At 50.4% G+C, this 23,208-nt stretch overlaps 1 protein-coding gene across 1 annotated transcript; it reads left to right on the forward strand.

Annotated features, from left to right (window-relative positions):
* The first annotated feature begins 616 nt into the window (after positions 1-616).
* METTL21A (methyltransferase 21A, HSPA lysine) lies at positions 617-20,701 on the forward strand. The gene is made up of 4 exons (XM_002712604.6): positions 617-2,639; positions 3,467-3,642; positions 4,918-5,029; positions 17,267-20,701. Exons 1-4 carry the CDS (start codon positions 2,186-2,188, stop codon positions 17,662-17,664), a joined length of 1,140 nt encoding a protein of 379 aa, XP_002712650.2. The 5' UTR covers positions 617-2,185; the 3' UTR covers positions 17,665-20,701.
* Positions 20,702-23,208: the final 2,507 nt, after the last annotated feature.

Here is a 23,208-nt window from a genome sequence, read left to right on the forward strand (position 1 = left end):
TGGCTGAGATAGTCTCATCCCATACAGAATCACCTGGGTTCCCGTCCCAGCTCTGATTCCTGATTCCAGCTTCCTGCTAATGTGTATTCTGGGAGGCAGCAGGTGATGGCTCTAGTGGTTCTGTCTCTACCATTCATTTATGTGGGAGACCTAGACTGTGTGTTCCTGGCTTCTGCCTCTTGCCCTGGCCCAGCTCCAGTCATTATCATGGGCATTTGGAGAGTGGGCCTGTGGACGGACGCTCTTTCAGTCTCTCAAAGAAAAAAATCCATATTCAGTCTACCACACACTCAATTTTTCCCTTGAGTAGTAAATATTTACTTTCCAATATTTGCAGGGAATCATTGACTGTTTTGGTTTATTCTGATACAAACAGTGCTCTGCTTAACATCTATGCTACTATACAAGTTGTGCATGGTCCTAAATATTCTTGTCGGTCGTCCTGAGCTGGCTGGCACCAATTAGAATGTTGGTAGGTAGGGCTCAATGGCTCTCTTGTGTATTACTGCTGAAAGTCAATGACATCTTTCCAGATAACCTCTAAGTAAACATAATGAAGTTAATGTCCTACCTTAGCAGAATACTGAAGAGATTGGGAATTTTTTTTTTCCACTTATTTGAGAGAGCGAGCACACTCCCATTCACTGATTCATTTCACAATGCCCACAGTTTTGGGGGCTGGGCTGGGCTGGGCCAAAGCCAGGTGCCCAGAGCCCAATCCAGATCTCCAATATGGCAGAAGGAACTCAATTATCACTGCTGCCTCCCAGAATCTGCATTAGCAAGAAGGTGGAGTCAGGAGCTAGATGCAAACCTTGAACCCAGGCACTTTTAATTGCTAGGCCAAATGTCTACCTGTTTGCTTTTTAAAGTCATATAATGATTTCAGTAAAACAGATGGAGAACACGGAGAAGAAATGGTCAGGGACTGGAATTTTTGTGCCAGGCTTTGGGATTGAGACACTTGATACCTGATGAGGTCAAGGTCATCCCATTTAAAGTGTCACAGCCACAGCAGGCATTTGGTGAGTAGATTTAGAAACTGCTCAGGACACCTACATCCCATATCCCAGTGCCTGGGTTCAAGTTCCACTGGGCCCAATTGTAGTTTCTTGCAAATTTCAGTCCTTGGAGGCAGCAGGTGATGGCTCAAATACTTGGCCACCCACGTGGCAAAACTGGATTGTGTTCTGGGCTCCGGACTTGGCTTAGCCCTGGCTGTTGAAGGAATATGGAGAGTGAACCTGCAAATGGGAGATCTGTCTCTCCACCTTTCATACAACTGAACTATTTTTAAATTGGCAGAGGCAGAATTTAAAATTTCGCGTTTTTTTTTTTTTTTTTTTTTTTTTTTTTTTTACCCCAACGTTCATAGTCTTTTGTGTGTGTGTCTAATGATGGCTTGCCAAAGGAAAGGGACAAACAGAAGAGAAAGTAAGACTAAAAAGAGAGGTATAAAAAAGGAAAAGGAAAGCTGAGAGGCAGAAGGTGAAAGACAAGGAGCTAAGAGAAGGAAAAAGGAGAGGAACAGCGGAGAGAGAAGCAAACAAAAGGCTCACTTCAAGTCACTGCGGCTGCCCCTGGCCCCAGCCTTCTCTTCGCAGGGCAAGGTCTGGAGAGAGGCCGGGGCCCTATGCGGGATGGGGGTGGGATGAGGGTGGCTCCCGCCTGTGCGGGCCGCACCTAGGGATCCCCCGGGAGCTCCCCCCGGAGCTCTCCGCGTCTCTCCCACATAACCGAGAGGCAGAGTGCTGGTGTCCGTGTGTCGGGAGTTTGCGCCAATTCTTTCGGTGGCGCAGTCCCGCCTTGAGAATCGCTGCGGGGTGGGTGCGGGACTGTGGGGTCCCGGTCTGGAAGAGAAGGCCGTGCTTCAGCCCCGCGCCCTCCACTGGGATCTACAGGGCAGGTGCACTAGCCGGTTACCCCACGAGGCACTAGACTCGGCAGCAACTGCCCGGGTCCGGATCGCGGGTCCACCGAGAGCCCGGAGCCCCCGCCGCGCCCACAAGGTCCATTTAAAAATCCAGGCCCGAGCCCTGGCGCCCCCTGCCCCCGCCACTTCGCGCTTCAGCTGAGAGGGCCTTTGTGACGCTTCCACTCCGTTACCACCAAGCGGGCGGTTACGTCGTTTCTGGAGACAATCAGACGAACCGGCGACCACACATTCCTTGGAGTGAACTTTCTCATGCGTCCGCTGACCAAGTTTAACACTAAAAAGCAAAACGCGCAAGCGAGCGCGAGGGAAACAGCACGGGGCCGCGTCCACCCAGGCTCACCTAGCCTGAGCGCCAACGCCCTCCGAGCCCCCACCCCCAGCTTTCCGCGGCGGCGGGACAAACGGATTAGGCTCCCGGAAACCGTGCGGCTCCACGCGGCCATGACCCGGTGCTCAGCCCAGGTCCCCAAGTCTCTGCTCGGCGTCCCCCGGTGGCCCGCGGCTCCGTCCCCGGAGCGCCGAGAGCACTTGTCCCGCAACAGACTGGGGGGGTGGGGAGCACCGGAAACGCGTGTCTCGGGGCGGGCACCGCCCGCCTGCCCCCGCCTCCGGGCTCTGGGGCTTTTTAAGGCCGGTGGCTTCCGCAACCAAGCCTGGGGCAGGGCCAGCGTGGCGCGGGCGACGCGGGGCCGCCTCCCGAGCCGTAAGTAGCCGCGTGGCTGCGTCTCGGGGGCGCCGTCCGCCCAGGAGCTCACGGCGTCTCCGGAGTGCAGCGGATGACCTGCACAGCCTGGGGGAGGGGTGGTCTCCGAAGAGCCCTGGGGTCCCGCCTTCCCGTTCCCCTTTCCAATTCCCGACGGTTCCCGGAGCTCTGGGGTCCGCTGGAAGGGAGGGAGCACCCGCCGGCCCTTCGGGAGTTGGGGGCGGTGCAAGTTTAGGGGGACTTCGGGGAGGCCTGCGAGCGGCGGACGCCGGGTCTGCCCCGCACCCGGGGCCAGCAGCTCGGAATCCGGCAGCCAGTGACGAGGACTCTGAAGGAGGTGGCACAGGGTAGACGTTGTTCAAAGGCAGGATAATCACCCCGGAAACAGCCAGTGTGAGCGCAGGTTCAGGCCCGTGTAGTCACGGTTAAGCGCCCGGATCTAGCGGGGAGACCGAAGCAGCGGAGAGCGCGAGCCGCCCGGCGGCCGGCTGCAGCAGATGCAGGCGGGCGGACCCCCGAGTTCCGGCCCCGGTGCTCTGCGCGGCTCCGGCTTCGGGGAGTGGAACCCGGCGGTGCATAGGGTGTCGGGCCGGAGCTGGAGCGTTCTGGGTGTTTTTGCCAAAAGACATGCATGGCCGGAACCCAGAGCAAATCTCACTTCCTATGAGGTTCATAGGAGGAACCACGCAAGAGAAATTAGACGAACACCCCCCCCCCCCCCGTGCCGTTTCTTCTTTTGAACTTGTAAATCTACCTTAAAAGCACTTGGAGTTCCTTAGGAGAACACGCACTTTCTGAGCTGAGGGGCACCCGGGATTGCTCGACAGGTGTGAGCGGAGGGCTGGGCACGGGTGCAATGGCCCTGGTGCCCTATGAGGAGACCGCGGGAGTCGGGCTGCAGAAATTCCACAAGCCGCTTGCCACCTTCTCCTTCGCAAACCACACGATCCAGATCCGGCAGGACTGGCGGCACCTGGGAGTCGCTGCAGTGGTTTGGGATGCGGTGAGTGAGCCCTGGGGTGGGGGGCTCTGAAATCGTCCACACTTGGTTATAAGACTGGTTTTCATTTAAAGCAAAAGCCAAAGGCCCACGGCTTTGTGGAGGCATAATTCACATACCATACTCTTCACCTGCTAGTATATTCACGTGGCAGTGCAGCCATCACCATCTCGGTATAGATTTTTTTTTTTTTTTTTTTGACAGGCAGAGTGGACAGTGAGAGAGACAGAGAGAAAGGTCTTCCTTTGCCGTTGGTTCACCCTCCAATGGCTGCTGCCGCCGGCACACAGCGCTGATCCGAAGGCAGGAGCCAGGTGCTTCTCCTGGTCTTCCATGAAGTGCAGGGCCCAAAGACTTGGGCCATCCTCCACTGCACTCCCTGGCCACAGCAGAGAGCTGGCCTGGAAGAGGGGCAACTGGGACAGAATCCGGCACCCCGACCGGGACTAGAACCCAGTGTGCGGGCGCCGCAAGGCGGAGGATTAGCCTATTGAGCTGCGGCGCCGGCCTCAGTATAGATTTTCATCCCTACCACCACCACTGCCCTGGTCCTTAGGCTCTCACAAACTCTGTGTCCCCATGGGGATTGCCTTTTAAAGGTGCCTAAATGAAAGCTGAGGGAAGTGAAATGACTTGCCAGCAACAGGCCTTTAGAAACTCAGGCCAAGGTAACCCTGTGAAAACTAGTGCTGTAACAAGGAATCAAATAACAGCAAGGAATGGGAAGCCCTGAAGACTCAACAGGAAGCAGAGCTGTCAGTGATGCCCCCAGCATGCATAGCGAAAAGTTACAGCAGCAGGATACTGCTTGTATAGGATGGGCTGCAGAGCCAACTGGCTTGCCAGTTTATCCTCTCCTCCCCCACACAGAAGTGGACAGCAGCTCAGGGAGCCCCAGGCACTGGGCTCCTTTCCCCGTGGGAGTGGGGTTGTAGCCCCACTGCCCTGATCCTGGCTTAGGAACCGGCCTTTCCTGTAAACACAGTCGCAGGGGGTGAGCGTGTCGCTTCTTCCTGTCTAAGCACTGAATTCCCCCCTCCGGCAGGCCCTTGTCTTGTGTGAGTGGCGCTGCTGAGCACTGGTGTCCCTGATAGGGGCCTCTGGAGTGCTTTGTGCCTGCTCTAGGACAGGTGGCCTTGCAGCAGCAGCTAAACTCCGAGGTGTGGAGTTGAAGCAGGTGTGTGTGTGTGTGTGTGTGTGTGTGTGGTGACCTGCAGCCCTGCAGATTTGAGAGCACTGGTTGACTTCATCATAAATCTGTGCTGTGTTTCCACCCAGGCCATCGTACTTTCCACGTATCTGGAGATGGGAGCCGTGGAGCTCAGGGGCTGCTCTGCCGTGGAGCTGGGCGCTGGCACAGGGCTTGTGGGCATCGTGGCTGCCCTGCTAGGTGAGTGTGATGCACTGGCTCACTCCCTGGTGAGCAGGACTCACGGAGCATTTGCTGTTTTCTTGCACAAAATTCACTGTCAGTTTTTTTTTTAAATTTTTTTTAACTTTTATTTAATGAATATAAATTTCCAAAGTACAGCTTACGGATTACAATGGCTTCCCCCCCATAACGTCTCTCCCACCCCACTGTCAGTTTTCCGCTTATCCAGTTGATCTTTCCCCTGTACTTGGGAGTTGTGGGCCCAGGTGCTCTTGACTCCAGTAAGACTAACAGGTTCATTTCTTTTCTCTCCCTCTCATTCTGATGCTCATACTTTTCATGGGAAATTGCTTTCTCTCTTTATTATTTAAAGATTTATTTATTTGAGAGGCCGAGAGAGAGAGAGAGAGGAGTATTCCATATGCTGGTTCACTCCTCAAATGGCAGTAATGGTTGGAGCTGAGCTGATCTGAAGCCAGGAGCTTCTTCCAGGTCTTCCATTTGGGTGCAGGGTCCTAAAGACTTGGGCCATCTTATTCTGTTTCCCCAGGCCATAGCAGAGAGCTGGATCAGAAGTGGAGCAGCCGAGAACCGGCACCCATATGGGATGCCTGCACAGCAGGTGGTGGCTGTACCCCCTATGCCACAGTGCCAGCCCCTGCTTTGTCCCTTTAAATTCTATGATGTTGACAATGTGACCTAAGGCAACCTGAATTTCAAGCAAGATAATTTTTTTTTAAGACTTGCTTATTTGAAAGGCAGAGTTACAGGGAGGGAGAGACAGAGATCTTCCATCTGCTGGTTCACTCCCCAGTTGGCTGCAGAAGCCAGGTCTGGGTCAGGCCAGTCAGGAGCGTCTTCTGGGTCTGCCACCTGGGTGCAAGGGCCCAAGCACTTGAACCATCCTGTGCCGCTTTCCCAGGTGTATTCGCAGGGAGCTGGATCGGAAGTGCAGCAGCTGGGACTCAAACTGGTGCCTATATAGGATGCCAGAGCTGTAGGCAGCGGCAGCTTTACCCGCTAGGACAGTGCTGGACCCAAAGAGGATAATCTTACCCCTGTAAATAGTTTGCAGGTGGTCAAGTGCATACACCATCAGGTATAACTCTGAGGGGAGGAAGAGCAGATGGTCTCTTTCCTTCATTGCTTGAGGACACTGCTGGTTTTTCTCTTCTAGGGACGGTTGGCACTACTATGGTTTGTACTGATGTCTTATAGGAAAAAATGGCATTAACAGTGTACATTTCTGAATTGATTAAAAGGTTTGTCACTTTTTTTGTTTGGCATACAGACATTAATTTAGGCCTAGAGTATTTTTGTTTCATTATTATTCATTGCTGATTTTTTTTTTTCTACAACTTCTGACTGATAGGGTTCAGGCTGGTCTATCCAGTGTTGAGGTTGACCAGCTGCTAGGATGCCACACGTTATACTCATCACTTCAGTATCGTCACCTGGGGCTCCTGCTAACATGCAGTGTCCAATGTGGTTGCTCTGGAAGGGCCGTGAGAGGCTGCGTGTGCAGCAAGCTCCCAGGGATGGTACAGTCACACTTCGGTAGAAAGGATCTAGGGTTAAAGACCATGTGGAGGTTGTCACAGTGTTTATAGATACTCAAAGACCTGCACAATCTCCTCTGTTGTTGTCTTTCTCTGGTTACTTACGTAGTCCACAGTGAGGATCAAATGAGACTGTGCAGAGAAATCTATTATTTGGGGGCCAGCATTGTGGCCTAGCATGGTTTGGCATCCCATATTAGAGTGATGGTTTGAGTCCTGGCCACTTTGCTTCTAATCCAGCTCCCTGCTAGCACACCTGGGAAAGTAGAGTATTATGGCCTCAGTGCTTGGATCCCTGCCCCCAGTGTGGGAGACCCAAGGAGGTTCCTGGCTCCTGGCTTCAGCCTGGCCCAACCCTGGCCATTGTGGGCAAATGGGAGATCCTCTCTTCTCTCTCTCTCTCTCTCTCTCTCTCTCTCTCTCTGATGGTGGAATGTGTGTCTCTGTCTCCCTCTCTGTCACTCTGCCTTTCAAATAAATACAACTTAGAAAAAAAAGAAACCTGTTAGCTCACCGACTGACACAAAGCAAATGTCTCCTGGTGATTGCGGGACTGTTTTTTCTGATTTAGAAAGCTGGGTGTGGGAGGCTGGGGAGTCAGAGTAGGGTATTTAAATACCATCCCAGAGGTGTTAACTGTCGGTCCTGGGAGTGGGCGGAACCACAGAGCAGCTAAAGGCATTAGTGTTCTTGTGGCCCAGCTTCCCCATCATCCCTGTCTTTTCCTGCCCTGTCCAAAGCCTTAATCACCGCCTTCTTTCTCCTGGTTTGCAGGCAGTTGTTTCTGGGTCTGTTTCTTCCGGCAGGCTGAGGCTCTTAAGGAATGGGACCCCGTCTCATCTGCGTGTCTTGGGCCCTTGAACAGCACCTGCCACTCAGTAGCTACTCAAATATTTTGAAATAACAAGTAAACAAGCTAGATAGAAGTTTTTCTGTAATAATCATGAACGTGAAAGCTTGGGATAAAACCAACATAACTCTGTTGTAAAACTGTACCCAAAACAGTTTAAAGGGAAAACAAAGCTCACCAGTGATTCTAATTATTCACGATTCTGCAGTATAATTGCTATAGCATTTTGGTATGTTCCTTTCCATTCTTTCTTTTCTTTTTAAACATTTATTTCTTTGAGAGATAAAGTTATAGACAGAGAGGGAGAGATAAGAGAGGGGTCTTCCATCCATTGGTTCACTCCCCAAATGGCCGCCAGTGGCTGTCTCAAGCCAGGGGCTTCCTCCGGGTCTCCCACATGGCTGCAGGGGCCCAAGAACTTAATCCATCCTCCAGTGCTTTCCCAGGTGCATCAACAGAGAGCTGGATCGGAAGTGGAGCAGCCTGGTTTGAACCAGCACCCATATGGGATGTAGGCACTGCAGGCAGAGGCTTAACCTACTATACCACAGCACTGGCCCCTCCATTCTTCTTTCTTTATCATGGTTGTAATTATGATGATACATATGTGTCTGCATTGTATACATGCACATGATTGCTGTCTGTATACATTTGGTGCATTTCTTGGTACTACTGTATGATTTTCATACTACTTGTAGTCACTACAAAGTATTAGGCTGGAGGAAGTTTGATATTGAAACCTGGAGGTAAGAAAAGGGTAATCTCTTTTAAAAATAGAAACAGTGAGAACTAAAACATGTAGTGGCTTTGAAATGTCAAAAAGGGATTGAGCCCTTTAAATTTTTTAAATTTTATTTGAGAGGTGGAGAGAGAGGTTAGTGCAGAGAGGGAGGGTGGGGAAGAAAATGAGCCAGCAAGGGAGGGAGGGAGGAAGGGAAAGACCTCCCATCTACTGGTTCACTTTCCAAATGCTTGGGAGCCAGGAATTCAGTGCAAGTCTCCCTGGGTGCATGGTAGGGACCCAACCACCTGAGCCATAACCTGCTGCCTCCCATGGTGTTCAGCAGCAGGAACCTGGAATTGGGAGTAGAGCTGGACTCGAACCTAGGCACTTCAGTATGGGATGTGGGCATCCCAAGCTGTGCTAAACCCCGCCCTGTTCCCCTTTTTAAAGTGTTTTCATTTTTTGTCACCTTAGTCCTTGATTCCCAAATTCAGGGGGTTGTCTCATGGAAGCTCCCATTCTAAGTCTCATGGGAGGGGGAGGGTAAAGACACATGCCAAAAAAGAATCTCCCACTTCCCCCTAACAAAACTGAAAAACGCAACAAGCTGCAGGTGCTGTGCAGGATGCTAATGGCGGGTGATGAGACTGCCCTTTGAAAAGAAAACCAGCTGCCAGTTGCTGCGCAGTCCTGGGTTCTGTGCATTTACAGTCTCATTCTCACGGTGACCCTGCTTGTTTAGGAGGACATGGCCGGGTTTGAAACAGGGGCTTAACAGGGACTAAGTGTCTTGTCCAGGATCACATGGCTAATGCTTGGGGTTAAAATTTGAATGCAGTTCTGACTTTGGAGCTGGTTCTTGATTTGAAAATCTCCCTAACCTTTATGCTACATAGGAGCTATTCATAGAAGAAAGATGTCCCACCTTGAAGATAGGATTCTGTAAACTGGGTTGGGGTCAAGGAATGGGGATTGTGAACATTTCCTATGAGATGTGAGTGCGAGCAACTCCTGGGACCAGCTTCTTAGAACCTAACACTCGGCAGGAAGCAGTCTTGTCCTCTTCTGCAATTCTAGCACCCGTTGCAGAACCTTTGACTTCTCTGTTGCGTGAGTTGGCGTCCTCCACCTGGCTGCCTCCCAGCACCTGCAGCCACATGCTAAACCCGACCTTTCCTTACCAAGCTCATCCTTCTTTGTTCTGAGTTAGCGTCACTGTCCAAGTCGTGACCCAAGCCAGCCATTGTCGAAAAGCCTGGAAGATGCCCCTGCCCCTTGGTTCCCCTGAGCGCTGCTGGTTCTGTCTTTACCTTTTTCTTGGAGTCAGACACTACCATTGTGCCACCAGGTGAATGGATTTCTCAGAACCCTTCCACTCCCACTGCCTGGCTCCAGCACTCACCCTCCCACCTGGATTTCTCCTCTGCCTGGTTTCTTAAACCCACGTTCTCAGCAGCTGGCAGTGGCCCAAAGCGGCAGGATGGTTGGGGAGTGTTACCAGGGAAGCAAGGGTTCTTGTCTTCGTGCAAGAAAGAATTCAGGCATGAGGCAGAGAGTAGTAGAAAGCAAAATAGCAAGGTTTATTTAGGGTAGGGACGTCTGTAAGGACAGATGGGCACCTCTCCAGACAGAACCTGAGAGTGCCCAGTCGCTCAGACTGGGGGAGAGCGAGGTTACATGGTTGAGTGGAGAGAATACACCTGGGCAGGCCAGGCGGGCGGCTCAGCGGAGAGGCGGAGCGCTGAGCGCACAGTTTACATTTAGGCCAGGGTTTTTCAGGGGATGGGTCTTGTCTTCCCGCCTCTTCTCCTCCTGGTACAAAGGACTTTTTGGATGTAAATAGGAAAAATTCCTTTCTGAGTTTTCCCCCTTAAGTTATCAGAGTGGGAGAAGCCTGGCTGGCGTGGCCCCCCTTAGAGGAGCCTTTGAGGAAGGATGGTTATCTGGTAGAAGGGGCAGGGCATCTGAAGTGCAGATACTGGACCACACCTGGAAGGTTATCGGGGTAACTTTGAGATGCAGATGCTGGACCTAGATGTCAACTTCTTAGGCCTTTGTCACACACACACAAGCTCATTTCTGACTTCCTACCTAACAGGGAGTCCTGGGTTTAAACCTTGCTGTGCCTGCTTTAAATCCCCGGCTTCCTGGCCATGCTGTGTGCTGTTCTCCGGCCTCACCCTGAGAAGTTCCCAAGACACACACACACACACACACACACACACACACACACGGTTCCCGGTCTGCCCCTCTGCTTTGAATACCCTTTCTCCCTCTCTCTCCCCCGGGTGATGCTGCGTAGGAGTCAGCCCAGAGTTCCCGTGCTTTGGGCGTCTTTCCTTGGCCGCTGCTGCTTTTGAAGAATTTCTTCATGGTGACCACATGGTTTCCTGTGCACACCCACGTTCCTGTTATTTTCCTTCCCAACCCGAGTCACGCTCTTGCTTATGTCTCTCCCGCGGGAGCTTCTGCCCTCCGGGTAAGAACGTTCTTGCTTGTCGTGTATCTAGCACATCATTTGTGCTTGGACGTCTGAATACATTTCGGCACTGCTCACACACCTGAAGTGGTCACCCGCATTTACACCGTCTTCCAGTGCTGAGCGACCCGCAGGCCAGGTGGTCTTAGTGGGTCAGTTTCCGTTGTCTTTCGTGCTCTGGATGTCGTCTCTGTTACTCAGTATGAGTGTCTCACCAACTTCGTGTTCGCTGCCTGTCCTTGCTTCCTCTTACTCACTGGATTGACAACAGCCCAGCTCGCCTGTGTCTCTGTCCCTGAGCTAAGCTAGGCTGCAGGAGACGTTGCTGCTGGGCCTGGCTTTACATTTTTCAGACCCCTCCAGGGGGCTCGCGATGCAGCTGGGCAGTCACGCTCCACTTCCTCTCTTCCGCTGCGAACTGACTCATTCATATTTCTGTTCCTGCAGATCTCCAGGCCTTCTTCCTCCGCTCTCACTCTCAGCCAATGACATTTCTTCTTTCTCTGAGCAGGCTGGCACTGACCAGTCCAAAGAGATCTTCCGTAGCCTCCCCAGCCTGCCTCCAGCATTACAGGTGTCTGTGCTGCACTGAGCTGCCCTGCACTGGTGCCTCCCCCATTTCTCCTTGGTCACGCCTATCTGCATGCAAATTGGGTTCTCTTCCCCACCCTAAGTGAAAGGAGAAGCTGCCTCAGTGGCTGCTGCTTTGGTTGGTGGGAGGCAATGTGTAAGGTGACCCTGGAATGTCCTGCCTGGCATACTGGAGAGCGAGGAAGTTCTCTGAGGTTGTCAACAGCCACTGCGAAAGATAGGACACAGCCTGAACTTTAGTAATGACTGCAGTCAGCAACAAATCATTCTACTGATATCCTCCGGGAGTTTGTAACCATAAAATCAACCCAGTTGGTCATCTTTTTGAGGATGTGGAGAAAGCAGCACTTTTACAGAGAGAGAGAGAGAGAGAGAGGTCTTCCATCTATTGGTTCATTTCCCAGATGGCTGCAATGGCTAGAGCTGTGCCTTTCTGGAGCCAGGAGCTTCTTCTGGGTCTCCCACAAAGGTGCAGGGGTCCAAGGACTCAGGCAGGCCATCTTCTACTGCTTTCCCAGGCCATAGCAGAGAGCTGGATCCGAAGTGGAGCAGCCAGGACTTGAACCGGCTCCCATATGGGATGCCAGCACTGCAGACAGCAGCTTTACCTGCTATGCCACAGCGCCAGCACCATCACCCAGTTGTTAACCTTTTTTATTTGTGTTTTCTGATATTTGAGAACCGGCACCCATATGGGATGCTGACACTGCAGGCTTCGGCTTTACCCTCTATGCCTCTGCCCCAGCCCCCAGCACTTTGCTTTGAAATCTGGCTTATGAATAAGGAGATGGGGAAGTCAAATGTATCCCACCTTTCTTGTTCTGACTGTGCCTTTACAAAGTGAGTGATTGGACAGTAATTGAGAAAAGCCTGTCTTTACAGAAGTTTCTCAGCCAATGCAAAGGGAACGTGCTGGGCTCAAGATCTGGGCATTGAGAACCAGCGGCCACCATGTGACAGAGGTAGAACTTACCAAGCACTGTGTCTGTCTTGGTGAAGAGTAACACCACCTCTGAAATAGGCTGAGGTTCAAAGTATCAAGCTCAAACAAATCTACGTGAGATACGGAGCTAAGCTTCACAAACAGCAAAGCCAAGACTGGGGGAATTTGTCATCCCCCACATCAAGCAAGCAAAGCTCCCTAAGCAAAGCCAAGCCTGAGCCAAAGCCATGATGGTCAGGGCTGGACACCTGTGGGGGTGAGCCTGGAGGGAGTGGCAGGGGCTTTTTTTTGTTTGTTTGTTTGTTTTTTTTTGCTTGTGGAGGGTGCTTGGGGCCCACTGTAGCAAGGTGCGAACCACAGCAGGTTCACCTTGGTCATTAGGTGGGGCTCTTCCCTGGGTTCCTTGCTTCTAGCTTGCCCTATTGTCAGGCTGTTTGTGACTTCCCGCCTCCTGCAGTCATAGCTGAAGCCTCTCAGAACCTGACCTGCCAGGCCCTGGAGGATCTGCCTCTCCTACACTTCTCCCACTTCGGCTCTGCACCTCTGTGGTTCACGTGGTGCCAGCCTCTGCCCGCTCCCTCCTAGCCTTTGAACTTGCTCATTTACCTGCCAGGAAGGGTCTTTCCCCAGCGTGCATTTGCTATCCCTCGCTCCCGTTTTGGCTTTTCTCCAGGTCACCTAAGCGCCACCTTCCCTGTCTACCTGGTCTGTAGCTTCATTCTCTCTCACTTCCTGACATTTGATGTCTCTGTGCTACTTTGTTTCTTTCTTTCTTTCTTTCTTTTTTTTTTTTTTTTTTTTTTTTGACAGGCAGAGTATAGTCAGTGAGAGAGAGAGAGAGAGAAAGGTCTTCCTTTTGCTGTTGGTTCACCCTCCAATGGCCGCCACGGCTGGCACGCTGCGGCCGGTGCATCGCCCTGATCCGAAGCCAGGAGCCAGGTGCTTTTCCTGGTCTCCCATGCGGGTGCAGGGCCCAAGCACCTGGGCCATCCTCCACTGCACTCCCTGGCCACAGCAGAGAGCTGGCCTGGAAGAGGGGCAACCGGGACAGAATCCGGTGCCCCGACCGGGACTAGAACCCGGTGTGCCAGCGCTGCAAGGTGGAGGATTAGCCTATTGAGCCACGGTGCTGGCCAGACTACTGTGTTTCTTTCCCCCTTAGCTTGTTTTTACCAACAAACATATCCATATTCTGCTTTTTATTTTTAAGATTTTATTTATTTATTTGACAGGTAGAGTTATAGACAGTAAGAGGGAGAGACAGAGAAGTCTTCCATCCGTTGGTTCACTCCCCAGATGGCCAATGGCCATGACCGCCAGAGCTGGGCCAATCCAAAACCAGGAACTAGGAGCTTCTTCCGGTCTCCCACACAGGTGCAGGGGCCCAAGGACTTGGGCCATCTTTTTCTGCTTTCCTAGGCCACAGCAGAGAGCTGGATCAGAAGAGGAGCAGCTGGGACTTGAACCAGCGCCCATATGGGATGCCAACGCTGTAGGTGGAGGATTAACTTACTGCACCACACTGCCGGCCCCACATATTCTGCTTTTTAAAAGACAACTTACGGCCAGTGCCGCAGCTCAATAGGCTAATCATCTGCCTGTGGCGCCGGCACACCGGGTTCTAGTCCCGGTTGGGGCGCCGGATTCTGTCCCGGTTGCTCCTCGTCCAGGCCCACTCTCTGCTGTGGCCTGGGAGTGCAGTGGAGGATGGCCCAAGTGCTTGGGCCCTGCACCCCATGGGAGACCAGGAGAAGCACCTGGCTCCTGGCTTCAGATCAGCGCGATGCTCTGGCTGCAGCGCGCCGGCCGTGGCGGCCATTGGAGGGTGAACCAATGGCAAAAGGAAGACCTTTCTCTCTCTCTCTCTCTCTCTCTCTCACTGTCCACTTGGCCTGTTCAAAAAAAAAAAAAAAAAAAAAAAAAGACAACTGACTGCCTATCCCCCTATTATGAGAGGGGTGGGAAGAGGTCTGTCTCAAGGCTGATGGCAGCCACTCAGGTATTTGTAGAATTGATGGATGTGACAGGGAATGACATTAAGATCCTGCTCAGACTTCTGGACTCCCTAGCAGGTTAAGTAGTCTCTGAAATCCCTGTGGCAGACATTACAGAACATAGAGGTGATATGGAGGTGATGGGTGAGATCCTAGGTCACTCCAGTGTTGCCGTGAAGTGCTAGGAAATCCAGAGGGGCAGTTCTGAGTCAAGCCGGGAAAAGGCTGCCTACCGTTTTAATTATCAGAAGAGCTGAAAACTGTTGGGTTCTGCTCGCTGGGCCACACTCTGCCAGGCGGTGACTGGTCCGATGACAGGTACGGGCCTGTCCAGGCTAAGACTGAGCACTTTTCATTGGCATCCCAGTGGGCTGTAAGTGTGGAGATGAATTGCACACTGTCCCAGTGTGACGTTAGCACACTGTGCAGGCTGCTGCTGCTGTGGCACTTACTGAGCGAGTCTGCAGTCCCACGGGACCCCCAGGAAGATAACACACGCATGCGGATGGTTTCATCAAATAGTTTCACAGCTCAGAATTTCTGGGGCCCAAACCAAACCAGATGCCTTCTTAGACTATTGCTGCAGTGTGGCTGAGGTGTATCGGGGCTCGCCATTAACGGAGTGCTTCACCTTAAGGGTAACTGCAGCTCAGCCTTTTCTCACCCACCTTGGCTCAAAAAATTACAACTTGTGGCTGCCCATCAACAACCCACAGGAGTCAGATTGATAGAAAAATTGCCTCATTAATTTTCTGCACTGAAAGTAGGAACTTAGCACTTGATCTAGCATTTTAACCTATGTCATTTTAAAATGATTCAAAAAATTTTTTTCCAGCCGGGAACTTAGCACTTGATCTAGCATTTTAACCTATGTCATTTTAAAATGATTCAAAAAATTTTTTTCCGGCCGGCGCCGCGGCTCACTAGGCTAATCCTCCGCCTAGCGGCGCTGGCACACCAGGTTCTAGTCCCGGTCGGGGCGCCGGATTCTGTCCTGGTTGCCCCTCTTCCAGGCCAGCCCTCTGCTGTGGCCAGGGAGTGCAGTGGAGGATGGTCCAAGTGCTTGGGCCCTGCACCCCATGGGAGACCAGGAAAAGCACCTGGCTCCTGGCTCCTGCCATCGAATCAGCGCGGTGCGCCGGCCGCAAAGGAAGACCTTTCTCTCTGTCTCTCTCTCTCACTGTCCACTCTGCCTGTCAAAAAAAAATTTTTTTTTTCAAAATATGTGGAAAATGTGTATTATGAAAATGCTCTGGGTGGATTTTGGAAAAATTTCTTGTGCCAAAATGGACTCAGGTTTCATTTTTTCCAGAAATTGAAGGGCCCTTATATATGTATTACATAAACACACAGAGACTGACGACTTCAAGACAGCCTATAGAAAGAGGTGTACTGGGCTTTCTTAGTAGCCAGTTAAAAAAATTTCAGGGGCCAGCACTGTGGTGCCGACATCCCAAATGGGTGCCAGTTTGAGTCCTGGCTGCTCTGCTTCCATTCCAGCTGCCTGCTAATGGCCTGGGAAAAGCAGTAAAAGATGGCTCAAGTCCTTGGGCCCCTGGCTTTGGACTGGCCCAGCTCTGGCCATTGCAGCCATTTGTAACTCTGCCTTTCAAATGAATTTTTTTTAAAAAAGTTTTTTTTAGGCCAGCGCTGCGGCTCAATAGGCTAATCATCTGCCTGCGGCACCGGCACACCAGGTTCTAGTCCCGGTCAGGGCGCCGGATTCTGTCCCGGTTGCCCCTCGTCCAGGCCAGCTCTCTGCTGTGGCCAGGGAGTGCAGTGGAGGATGGCCCAAGTCCTTGGGCCCTGCACCCCATGGGAGACCAGGAGAAGCACCTGGCTCCTGCCTTCAGATCAGCGTGGTGCGCCGGCTGCAGTGCGCTGGCCGCGGCGGCCATTGGAGGGTGAACCAACGGCAAAGGAAGACCTTTCTCTCTGTCTCTCTCTCACTGTCCACTCTGCCTGTCCAAAAAAAAAAAAAAAAAGTTTTTTTAAAAATTTCTTTTAGAGACAGACACACAGAAAGCAAGCTCCCGTCTACTCGTTCACTCTCCAAATGCCTGCAATGGCCAGGCCTTGACTAGGCTGAAGCCGGAAGTCAGGAAACGAATTACTTGATCATCCCTGCTGCCTCTCGGGGTCTGTGTTAGGACGCTGGGGTCAGGAGCCACTTCTGGCTCTTATGAATTCTGCAAGCAGAGGAATTTGGAGCCAGAGCCAAGAATCAAACTCCGGCACTCTGATGTGGATGTGGCCATCTTATTATTATTATTTCAAGATTTATTCATTTGAAAGAGTTAGAGAGAGAGAGAGAGATCTTCCATCTGCTAATCTACTCCCCAAATGGCCACAATGGCCAGGGATGGGCCAGACTGAAGCCAGGAGCTGCTTCTAGATCTTCCACGTGGGTGCAGGGCCAAGTACTTGGGCCATCTGCTGCTGCTTTCCCAGGTGAGTTATCAAGGAGCTGGATCAGAAGTGGAGCAGCTGAGACTTGAACCTGTGCCCAGATAGGATGCCAGCACTGCAGGCAGTGGCTTTACCCACTATGCCACAATGCCAGCCCCTTGGGATGTAGGTATCTTAACTGCTAGGCTAAATGCTCATCTCACCTAGCATCTGATTTCTGTCTTCAGTGACTTTTTTTCTAGACTTTAACCCTCACAACAGCCTTTTCCTATTTTTGGTATCTTGTCATCTCCATATAGTAGTGTGCTCCCACATTCCTCCTTGGATTCCATCTTACTCTGAGGCCTACTAACGTGACAATGGCAGGTGAATGAATGAAGTGTAGTGACAGCTATCCATGGTGGATGAGCAGCTGATCTTGCAGAATTCAGGAGCGTCAGCGTCTGTCACTTGGTGACTGCAGTGTAGTGTCACAACGTCCGCATAGAGCAGGAGCATTAGAGAGACCAGGGAAGCCTTCATCCAGCAGAGGGCATTGCGGAAGGAGGCTCTGGTGGTGTCCTGCTCTGTTGCAGCAGCTCACAGAGGCGTGGGAGGCTGCCTATCGTGTGTGTGTCAGAGACACCCCACCCTGAACTCCTGCCCCGCGCTACGTAGCAGAGCTGTGCTGACCTGCATGTTGCTTTCTCTCTATCCCACCTTGTAGGTGCTCACGTGACCATCACAGATCGAAAAGTAGCGTTAGAATTTCTTAAATCAAACGTTCAAGCCAACCTACCTCCCCACGTCCAACCCAAAGCTGTTGTGAGGGAGCTGACGTGGGGACAAAACCTGGGGAGTTTCTCACCTGGAGAATTTGACCTGATACTTGGAGCTGACATCATCTATTTAGAAGAAACGTTTGCGGACCTTCTTCAGACCCTGGAGCATCTCTGTAGCGAGCAGGCTGTCATCCTTCTAGCTTGCCGAATCCGCTATGAACGCGACAACAACTTCCTGGCAATGCTGGAGCAGCAGTTTACTGTGAGTAAGGTTCATTATGATCCTGAGAAAGACGTCCATATTTACAAAGCACACAAGAGAAACCAGAGGGAGGAATTATAGTCGGTTAGAACTCGCAAGCACAGCGTCATCGAGTGTGTCAACCGGGGTCCTAGCCCAGGACTCCAGCCATAGCAGTTTCCTGTACAGAAAGGGTAACTAGACCTTCGCAAGGGCCAGAACACCTGTACGGAATTAAAACACCACAGTGCTTCATCCTGCGCCGGCGTCTACTTGGATTTTATGCCCTCTGCACTTTCATGGACATTAAAGCAGAGTGTGGGCTTTGGGTTGTGTTGTATCCGTGTCTGTGTCCCGGGCTGCTGCCCCTCCACCATTTCACGGATGACATGGTCGCACTGCTCTCTAGATGTCTTTACCAGGTCGTGTCTTCTCAGGTTTTTTTTTTTTTTTTTTTTTTTTTAGATTTTAAAAAATTTATTTGGAAGAGTTACAGAGAGAGCTTCCATATGCTGGTTCACTCCCCTAATGGCTGCAATGGCCCGAGCTGAGCTGGTCTAGAACCTGAAGCTAGGAGCTTTTCTTGGGTCTCCCAGGTGGGTGCAGGAGCCCAAGCACTTGGGCCATGCTCTGCTGCCTTCCCAGGCACATTGGCAGGGAGCTGGATCAGAAGTGGAGCAGCCAAGACTCAAACCGGCACCCATGTGGGACGCTGGTGCTGCAGGCCGGGGCTTTAACCCACTGTGCTACAGCGCTAGCCCCTCTTGTCAGTTGTTTTAAACACACTCTGAGATATATCATGTTGTGTCCAGTTGCCAAATTCCCTGAATAGAAAACGAGGTTCAACACACATTCCTCAAGCAGTTAGTGCTTTTTAAATCTTTTGGTCCATTTAGATGTTAACCATTAATTATGATGTCAGTTTTCTGGGAATCTCATACCATGCTTTTGATATGGTTTTAGGTATGTAAATAAAGGAATAAATAAAAACAGATTTTTAGTTTTCTATATATATTTAAAGATTTATTTTACTTTTTATTTGAAAGGTAGAGTGACAGACAGAGGGAGAGAGATCTCTTTGCTGGTTCCCTCCCCTAAATGGTTGCCAATAGCTTAGGCTGGAACTCCATATGAGTCATCTACATGGGTGGCAGGGGCGCCTGGCTGCTTTCTCGGGTGCATTAGCAGGAAGTGGATCAGAAGCAGAGGACCTGGCACTAGAGCAGGCACGCTGATGTGTGATGCCAGTGTCATAAGCAGTGACTTAATCTGCTGCGCTACAACACTGGCCCCTTATATATATGTTTATTTTACCAAAGTTTTATTTTGAAAGTGTCATTCCCCAGATGGCTGCAACAGCAGAGGCTGAGGCTAGGCCAAGCTGAAGCCAGGAGCTGGCAACTCCATCGTGGTCTCCCACATGGGTGGCAGGAACTCACATACTTGAGCCATCACCTGCTGAATTCCAGGTACAATAGCCAGGAACTGCATCAGAAGTACAGTAGCTTGGCCAGCGCCGCAGCTCACTTGGCTAATCCTCCGCCTTGCGGCGCCGGCACCCTGGGTTCTAGTCCTGGTTGGGGTGCAGGATTCTGTCCCGGTTGCTCCTCTTTCAGTCCAGCTCTCTGCTGTGGCCCCGGAGTGCAGTGGAGGATGGCCCAGGTCCTTGGGCCCTGCACCCGCATGGGAGACCAGGAGGAAGCACCTGGCTTCTGGCTTCGGATGGGCATAGCTCCGGCGGTAGTGGCCATTTGAGGGGTGAACCAACGGAAGGGAGACTTGTCTCTCTGTCTCTCTCTCTCTCACTAACTCTGCCTGTCGAAGAGAAAAAAAAAAAAAAAAAAAAAAAAAAAAAAAAAAAGAAGTGCAGTAGCTGAAACTTGAACCAGTACTGATAGGGGATGCTGGCACCCCAAGCTGCAGCTTAATCTGCTGTTCCAAATGCCCGTCCCAGTTTTAGCTATTTTTTGAAAGTGCCTACAATCTTTGACTGGAATAGGGTTATAAGCATATTTTTTAATCCCATATTCCATGAACTTCTTTAAGTACTCCCATGTTCTTAGAACTCCACTATAAAGAATGTTCGTCATTTCTGAGTTACCTCCAAAGGGTGGGGTGTGAAGCCTGGTACAGTCTTAAAATAGTTTCTAATAGAAACTATTTGTCGTTTCACACAAAAGGATCAGCATTTTAATTGATCAGAATTCTTGAAGTTCACTGAATACTAGATTGCCCCACTGGTGGGGCAAAAGAACGCTGGCAGGCATGTTTTATCTTAGCAAACACAATTTGTGCTTCGAGAGGATACAGGTGGTACCTTATCCTCAGACTTCAAACGTGAACTTGGTACCCTGCTCATCAGGGGAGTTCAGTGAACACTGACTCACGAAATGAGATCCCTTTACAGCTTTCTTCCTACCTAAATTTCTCTGTTTCTGTGTTCTTGCCCACAGTAAGGAGGCAGTAGATTCTAGGGGGTGTTAACATATAACCTCATACTCACAACAAAATTACCATGAGTTTGTGTAAAAGATTTATCTCCACAATAACTACCATTTGTTATACTTTTAGTTTACTTATGGGAAGCACCAATTCTGAACACATCAAAAATAGAACCGTAATGTACTTTGAAGAGATTACTATGTAATGTGCCCAGTATTGTAGGTGGACCTGGATCTGGAGCCTGACTTGGTATTTGGTGAACTGGACATGGAATCTACCTTAGCACTTACTGCCCCCCGGACCTCCACCTAGAGGCAGGTGGCACCTGCAGAATGGGGCGAGTCCACAGCAGGTGGACACTCATGCCTCTTAGCACTCACACTGAAAGTGTGGAATCTGGGCTGTGCTCAGTCAGCCCTGCTTCACTTCAGAATTTGAGGATTAGAGTTCAAGTTTCTTTCTGCCCTAAAGTCACAATACACTCTTCTTTCTGCAACCAGGGAATGAGGGTGGAAACTTTAGTATCAGTAGAGAATGTTTTGTTGGCCAACAGCGGTTGTTCTGAGAAGAGAAGGGAGAACAGCACAGGTGAAGGAAGGAAAGCTGTGCATGTCACCGCCCTGAGGAAGGCTGGGTTGTTCCTGAAAAATGAAAATGTGCGCTGTAAGGCCTGAAATAAAAACGCTCTTCAACATAAGTAATTCTTCCTTCTCAGTGTCTTGGAGGTATACTGGCTTGTATATATCTGTACTAACTCGTGTGTGTAACAGCCCGAAGTTTCAAAGAACCTGACTCAAAAGAGTCGTGGTTAAATGAACTGTAGTATATCCGTACTACAGGAACAGTTTGGAAGCCAGTCTGTGTAAAAACGGGGCGGGAGGAAGAAATACATACTGTGTTTACATGTGTATGCACAGATTATCATTAAAAAATCAGACTGATGGGGCCAGCACCGTGGCGCTCCTCTTCCAATCCAGCTCTCTGCTATGGCCTGGGAAGGCAGTGGAAGGTGGCCCAGGTTCTTGGGCCCCTGCACCCACGTTGGGGATCCAGAGGGGGGCTCCTGACTCCTGGCTTTGGATCCACGCAGCTCCGGCCGCTGCAGCCATCTGGGGAGTGAACCAACAGGGGGAAAACCTTTCTGTCTCTCCCTCTCACTGTCTGTAACTCTGCCTCTCAAAATAAAAATATTAAAAAAAAAAAGACTGCTTTTTACTATTTGCTCTTTCACACTGTTCAGTTTTCTAAAAGTGTTGCTTATTTTAAAACAATGGTAAAAATATTGTCAAAGTGAAAAGAAACAGTGAGAGAAAATATAAATTACAAGAGTAGAAATATCTTTTTTTTTAAAGGGGCATTTTATTTATTTGAAAGGCCGAGTTAAGGAGAGACAGGTCTTCCATCCATTGGTTCACTCTCCAAATGGCCGCAAAAGCCAGGGTTTGGGTCAGGCTGAAGCCAGGAGTCAGGATCTTTAGGTCTCCCACATGGGTGCAGGGGCCTAAGGACTTGGGCCATCCTTCACTGCTTTCCTAGGCATATTAGTAGGGAGCGGGATCCGAAGTGGAGCTGTCGGGGTTCAAACCAGTGCCCAAATGGGATGCCGGCACACATAGGAAATATGCTTGAAATCATTAGCCATTAGGGAAATGCAAATCAAAACTATAAGGCATCACTTCACATTCATGAGGATGACTACAATTAAAAATGGCAAATGTTGATGGGGCTGGCTCTGTGGCATAGCAGGTAAAGCCACCGCCTATGACACTAGCATCCCATATAGGCTCTGGTTCAAATATCTTGGCTGCTCCACTTCCGATCCAGCTCTGTTATTGTGCCTGGGAAAGCAGCAGGAGATGGCCTAAGAGCTTCGGACCCTGCATCCATGTGGGAGACCTGGAAGAAGCTCCTGGCTTTGGTCTTGCTCAGCCCTGGCCATTTGGGGAGTGAACCAGCGGGAAGATCTGTCTCTTCCCCTGCCTCTGTGAGGCTGACTTCCAAATAAATAAATCTTAGAAAGAAGATAAGGAAGGAAACAGAAAAAGCAGATACAATATATATATTTAAAAAAGTGTTGGTGACAATGAGAAATTGGAACCTTCAAATACCAAGGATATGGCTTCTCAGTCACCCAGCATTAATTACCACATACTCCTAAGAATAGCAAACGGACTCATCCGGATACTTGTAAATGATTATTTGTAGCAGCACTGTCACAACAGCCCAAAGTAGAGAACCTCCCAAAAGTCCTTCGGCAGATGGCCAGATATACAAACATGCAGTACATACATAATACAATGGTGTTCTGCTATAAAAAGGAATGAAGTATTGATATGCGCTCCACTGTGGATAAGCCTCAGGAACGTTAAGGCCAAGAAACCAGAAAAGTACACATCTCATGACCCCTCAAAAACAGAAAGCGTGTACACTGGTGGCTGTGAGGGGCCAGAGAGAGGGAAGGGGGAGGTTCAGGGAGCAATTTGGGATGATGTTTCATTACTCGATGGAAGTGGTGACTGCACAAACAACACTAATTGTTACCCTGAAATGTTTTTGTAACCTGCACTTCTATTAAAAAGCAGAGACCGTACTCAAACTCCTAGATTACCATTCTTTTCATCTGATGTTAGGTCCTTATTAGAATTATCAGCCCAGCTGGTCAGTTTTGTGGAGAAATGAAAAATGCCATGAGGAAGGAGAGTAATTTTTGAGGCAGTAGCGCTTTTTTTGAGTTTGCCTTACCTGAGTGGACTGTGGCACCGTTCACAAGATGGAGAAGCAAGCTGATGGAGAATATTTGGGGGAGAAATTAAGACCAGTGTTTTGCAATCTGAGTGGCAATACCGTCTGAGTCTAGAATTCACTGGAGGTCAAGGCTGTAACTGTTAAAAGGTGTTCTCAGAACTGTATGGTTGTGTATGGTCTTACAGCATCTTGATGAAAGGCACTTTATTTTTGAAAAGCAGAGAGAGCGAGCTTTTATACACTGGTTTATTCCCCAAATACCCACACTAGCACAGGCTGGGCCAGGCTGACCCCAGGAGCCTGGAAATCAATCTGATCTCCTGAGTGGCAGGGACCCAAGCAGTTGAGCCATCACCTGTTGCTTTCCAGGATGTTTAGTAGCAGGAAATTGGAATTGGAAGCAAGGCTGGGTCTTGAACCCACACCCTCTTGATAATGCAAGCTTCCTAAGTGGCATCT

This window comes from Oryctolagus cuniculus, chromosome 3 (genome assembly GCF_051225735.1).
Source record: "Oryctolagus cuniculus isolate XC-2025 breed Fujian yellow rabbit chromosome 3, ASM5122573v1, whole genome shotgun sequence".
NCBI classification, from domain to species: domain Eukaryota; kingdom Metazoa; phylum Chordata; class Mammalia; order Lagomorpha; family Leporidae; genus Oryctolagus; species Oryctolagus cuniculus.

What these genes read in the sequence shown, in the direction of transcription:
- METTL21A (XM_002712604.6), top strand. Translation starts at nt 2,186, where the DNA reads ATGCGTCCGCTGACCAAGTTTAACACTAAAAAGCAAAACGCGCAAGCG. An exon ending in GCGGGGCCGCCTCCCGAGCC is followed by an intron (nt 2,640 to 3,466) that starts GTAAGTAGCCGC and finishes ATTGCTCGACAG; the next exon opens with GTGTGAGCGGAGGGCTGGGC. An exon ending in CTGCAGTGGTTTGGGATGCG is followed by an intron (nt 3,643 to 4,917) that starts GTGAGTGAGCCC and finishes GTTTCCACCCAG; the next exon opens with GCCATCGTACTTTCCACGTA.